The sequence below is a fragment of the Corapipo altera genome, unplaced genomic scaffold (assembly GCF_003945725.1).
Source record: "Corapipo altera isolate COAL_440 unplaced genomic scaffold, ASM394572v1 130166, whole genome shotgun sequence".
Taxonomy (NCBI): Eukaryota; Metazoa; Chordata; class Aves; order Passeriformes; family Pipridae; genus Corapipo; species Corapipo altera.
The window spans coordinates 1-5,082 of record NW_020885363.1 but is presented as its reverse complement, the minus strand read 5'-3'; the positions used below and the strand labels follow the sequence as shown (position 1 = coordinate 5,082).

General features: G+C 71.9%; 1 protein-coding gene across 1 annotated transcript in view; it reads right to left on the bottom strand.

Annotated features, from left to right (window-relative positions):
* LOC113940434 (protein Smaug homolog 2-like) overlaps positions 1 to 3,640 on the bottom strand; it is a 5,627-nt gene extending 1,987 nt beyond the window's left edge. The window contains 10 exon segments of the mRNA XM_027631573.1: positions 4 to 69; positions 356 to 477; positions 558 to 643; positions 944 to 1,097; positions 1,099 to 1,188; positions 1,512 to 1,598; positions 1,680 to 1,789; positions 1,871 to 2,128; positions 2,559 to 2,978; positions 3,443 to 3,640. Coding sequence (XP_027487374.1) covers positions 4 to 69; positions 356 to 477; positions 558 to 643; positions 944 to 1,097; positions 1,099 to 1,188; positions 1,512 to 1,598; positions 1,680 to 1,789; positions 1,871 to 2,128; positions 2,559 to 2,978; positions 3,443 to 3,638 — 1,589 coding nt within the window. The 5' untranslated portion in view covers positions 3,639 to 3,640.
* Positions 3,641 to 5,082: the final 1,442 nt, after the last annotated feature.

The window sequence follows — 5,082 nt, the reverse complement described above, 5'->3', positions numbered from 1 at the left end:
CCCCCCCCCCCGCCGCCCCCCCCCCCCACAGAGCCAGCTATGGGGAGAGAGTTGGAGCCGAAGGCCCAGCTGGGGGGGGGAACAAATTGGGGGGAGTCAGGGGGGCAAGAGACCCCCCTAAATCCCCCCAGAACAGGGGGATAATCCCAGGACCCCCCAAAACCCCCCCAGGATACCCCCAACCCCCAGCACTGTGGGGGTCACCCCCCCAACCCCCACCCAGGACCCCCCAAAAGTTGGGAGAGGTCACATCCAGGGCCCCTTCTTGTGGTGACATGTGGGATCAGGGAGGGGGTCCCAGGGAGAAATGGGGGTCCCACAGCCCCTGAGGGGGGTCCCCGAGCCCCCCACGTACCCCTTGGGGGGCCGGTAGCCGGGCGGGCCATCCAGGGGCCCCTTCTTGGGGAAGGCGCGGAGCAGCTTCAGCACCTGCTGCTTCCAGGACAGGAGCCGCTTCTTCTGCGTCTCCGTGAACGCCTGGGGGGGGTCAGGGGGGTCACCCGGGGCCGAGGGGGGGGTCATGGAACCCCCCCAGCCCCCCCAGGACCCCCCAGTACCTCGTGGCTCAGGCACTTCTCGAGCAGCTGGAGGTAACTGGTGATGTTCTCCTCGTCCGGCCGCGACACCAGGAGCTGGGTGCACACTGCGGGGGGGGTCAGGGACCCCTCCCCAAAACCTGGCAGCCCCCCAAACCTTGGGAACCCCCCCCATCACCCTGAACCCCCTCTGGAACCCTGGGACCTCCCCCCAAAACCTCAAACCCCCTCTGGAATCCTGGACCCCCCCTCCAGAACCCATCGAACTGCTCTGGGATGTCCCTGTTGGGGACCGACCCTGTGCCCCCCCGTGCCTCCCCCAGCTCCCTGTGCCCCCCCTGTGCCTCCCCCAGCTCCCTGCGCCCCCCCTGTGCCCCCCAAGCTCCCTGTGACCCCCCCAGACTCACCCTTGCCCATGACCCGGGTGAACTGCCCCGGGATGTCCCCGTCAGGGACGGGGGCCGCAGGGGCCTCGGCGTCGGGGGCCGGAGGGGGGGCAAAGGTGTCGGGGGGGGGTCCCGGAGGGGCCCCGTCGGGGGTCCCGGGAGGGGGAGGCGTGGCCGGGGGGGGGCCGGAAGGCCTTGATGGGGGTCACCAGGATCTGCTGCAGCTCCTGCAGCGCCGTCCACAGGTTGCCCCCCTCGAGGATGTCCTGGAGGAACACAGTGAGGGGGGGAGGGAGCGTCAGAGACCCCCCCAGGGACACTTGGGGACATCGGGGACCCCCAAAACCAGCCCCTGGGGACAGTGGGGGTGACCGGGAACATGGGAGAGACCCCCCAGGGACACCAGGGACCCCCTCTCGCAGCCCCTGGGGACACCAGGACGTGGCAGGGGGGAGTTTAAGGGTCCCCCAGTGTCACTCCTGGGGAACCAGAGGAACATCCCAGTGTCCCCCCATGGGGAACCCAATACCACCCAGTGTCACCCTGGGGGACCCCCCATGCTCCCAGTGCTCCCAGTGCCCCCAGTGACCTTCTCCAGCGCCCTGAGGACGCTCTGCCGCTCCCGCAGCTTCTGGATGCTCAGGGCGATCTTGTGCCGGGCGCCCTTGGTGACGTTCTGGGGGGGACAGTGGGGGGGTCACGGCCCTGCCGGGGGGCCCAGGGACACGGGGGGGTCCCAGGGACGCCTCCAGCTCACCTGTGACTCCAGGTGATGCTCCGTCAGCGTCATCATCTCCTCGTAGCTCATCTGGGCGAACAGCGCCGCGTACTTGTGCAGCCGCAGGCTCTTGAGCCACGAGGGGACGTCTGGGGGGTCGAGGGGGGCTGTGAGGTGGCAGCCCCCCCCGAAGAACCCCTAAACCCCCCCGGAGCCCTCCCCCAGCCCACCCTTCATGCCGCTGCCGTCCTCCTGGAAGGAGTTGCGCCCGCCGGGCTCCTCCGTGTGTTCGCTGCCCGACGAGGCCACGCTGCTCTGGGGGGACAGGGGGGCGTGTTCCCCAAACGGGGGGGGGGCCCTGGGGGCCGCGGGGGGGTCCTCGGGGCCCCCGCCCCCTGCCCACTCGCCCCCCTGGCCGGGCTGGGGGCTGCCGGGCACCAGCGACAGCGAGCGCTTCAGGGGGCTGGGGTGCAGCTGGCAGGGCAGGGCTGGGGGGCACAGGGGGGGTCAGGGAGGCTGGGACCCTCCCCAGACCCCCAAAGCCTTGCTGGACACCCGGGGCCCCTCCCCGTTCCAAACTCGAACCCCCAGACCCCCCTGCACACACCGAGGGTTGGTGCCCCCCCCAACCCCTCCCCGTGTCTCCCGGGTGCCCCCCAGGCCCTTTTCCCACCCCTCCCCTTCAACCCCCAAGGTGCCCCCCAGCCCCACCTCCAACTCCCTTCCTGTCCCCACGTCCCTCCAGCTTCCTCCCTGTCCCCCAGCCCCTTTCCCCACCCCGCACTCGGGTCCTTCTCCTCCCCCCCAGCCCCCTCCCTGTCACCCCCCGTCCACTCGACCCCTCCCCATGCCCCCCCAGCCCCTTTCTCCCCCAGTTCGTCCCCGCCCGTGCCCCCAGCCCCCGTCCCCCCCCATTACCTCCCCCCGCCCCGTGGTACGCGGGGTGCCCGTTCTCGCGGGGTGGGGCCGCCCCACCCCCGGGGGGCTCCGCCCAGGCCCCGCCCGGCTCGGTGGGGTGCTCGGGGGGCCACTCGTGGGCGGGGGGACGGCGCGGGGGGGCGGCGCCGGGGGCCAGGCGCTCCTCCAGGTGGCCGAGCCACAGGGCCAGCGCGCTGCGGTCGTCGGCCGTGGTGGCGGGGTGGATGAGCGCGTAGGACAGCAGCTGCCGGCTCTCCTCCACGCAGCGGTTGCTCTCGATGGCCTCCGCCAGCACCTTCTGCAGCCGCTTCATGTACTCGGCCTTGGCCGCCGCGTTGCCGGGCTGCAGCAGCGGCAGGTGGGACAGCAGCAGGGACACGGCGGCCTCGGCCGGCTCCTGGGGCCACTGCGAGATGGCAGCTGGGGACAGACAAGGGGATGGGGTCACCATGGGCTCCTGGGGCCACCAAGGGCTCCTGGGGCCACTGCGAGATGGCAGCTGGGGACAAACAGGGGGACGGGGTCACACAGGCCCAGCAGGGCCAGTAGCAGGGACATGGTGGCCTCCTGGGGCCACTGAGAGATGGTAGCTGGGGACAGACAGCAGGACAGGGTCACCACGGGCTACTGGGGCCACTGCGAGATGGCAGATGGGGACAGGGACACGGGGACAGGGTCAGGGGGCTCAGGGACACGCAGGGACTGAGGACAGGGACAGGCAGGGACAGAAAACAGGGAAATGCAGGTTCTGCCTGTGTCTCTCCAGCCCCTCTCCGGCCAGCAAGCGCTTGAGGCAGAGCAGGACACCCCATATCGCCCTCAGTGACCCCATAACCCCCATGCGACCCCCTCAATGACCCCCCCCGAGCCCCCCAGCCCCTCACCGGCACTGTTGGCCTCGGCCTCGCGCCGGTGGATGTCGGGGCAGTCCTGCAGGGAGTGCTCGAGGCAGAGCTGCAGGAACCGGGCCTGCGTCCTCGTGACCCGCTTGAGCAGCGCCAGCAGAGCCACCGTCTGCTCGCACTCGCTCCAGCCCCGGAACCACCCGGCCACGATCCCCACCTGGTCCCGGAACATCATGGCTGGGGGGGGCGCTGGGGGGGCCCTGCCCCCCCTCAGGTGCCGGGGGGGCCCCCCCGGGCCGGGCAGCGCATGGGGGGCTGTGCGGGGGGGGGTCCCGAGGGCCCCCCGGCTGCGATGGTGCCGCGGGACCACCCCGGAGGAGCCTGCGGGGAGAGGGCACACGGGGGAATTAGGGATGGGGGTGTGGGGTCCGGGACCCCCCCCACGGGGAAGAGGGACCACCCCCCTCCAAACCAGGGACCCCCCAAAGGGACAGAGATCCCCCCACTGGAAACAGAGACCCCCCACGAGGGACCAGGGACTCCCCCCGGTGGGGACAGACACGCCCGAATGGGGACAGGGACCCTCCCCACGACCCCCTCCCGGGGCACAGGGACCCCCCAGGGTGGGCACGGGAGCCCCCCAACAGGGACCAGAGATCCCCCACAGGGACCGGGGACCCCCGAGAGGAACCAGGGACGCCGCAGGACCCCCCCTGTGCACCGGGAGCCCCCACACCCCCTCAGCACGCCCGTACTCCCTCTCCCCCTCCGTCCCCCCACCGCTTTCCCCCGGGACCCCCAAAGCCCCGGCCGGGGATGGGGGGGGGGAGGGCGGGGGGCGCAGGCCCGGCGGGGCCGGGGCCTGCCTGGGGCGCTGTGGCGGTGTCGAAGGTGTCCCGGGGATGCCCCGGGGGTGTCCCAGGGTGTCCCGGGGGGGTTTGGGGGTTCCCGGGGGGTTCCGGGGGGTCCCGGGGGTCGCGGCCGCCCCTCACTCACCGCCCGCCGCCGCCGCGCAACGTCAGCGCGCACGGCACGCACGGCACGCACGGCGCGGCGTGGCTGCGTCACCTCCCGCGCGGCCAATGGGGGAGCGCGGAGCGGGCGCGGGGACAGCGCGAGAGCGGCCACGCCCCCGCCCGGCGGGAGGACACACCTCCCGCCGTAGTTCGACCAATGGGAGCCTCAAGACGCGGCGCTGACCACGCCCCCTCTCTGTCGATCAGGAGGCCGCGCTCACAGCTGCATTAGGCCACGCCCTCCCGCTGGCCACGCCTCCACGTTCGCGCGGGGCTTGAAGGGGTGGGGCCTGGCGGGGGCGTGGCTTGAAGGGGCGTGGTCGGTGTGCAGGGACCTCCCCAGTGTGTCCCAGCGTCCCCCCAGTTTGTCCCAGTGACCCCCATTGTCCCCAGTGTCCCTCCAGTGTGTCCCGAGTGTGTCCCGGTGCCCCTCAGGTGTGTCCCATGTCCCCCCAGTGTCCCCCATTATGTCCCAGTGCCCCTCCAGCGTCCCCCCAGTTCCCCCAGTGTGTCCCAGTGTCCCTCTGGAGATGGAGGGACAGACAGAGTACAGAGGGCAGATCCTGGCCCATTCGTGTGTCCATGTGTCTGTCCGTGTGTTCGTGTCTGTGCATCCGTGTCTGTGTGTCCGTGTGTCTGTGTGTCCATCTGTGTGTCTGTGTG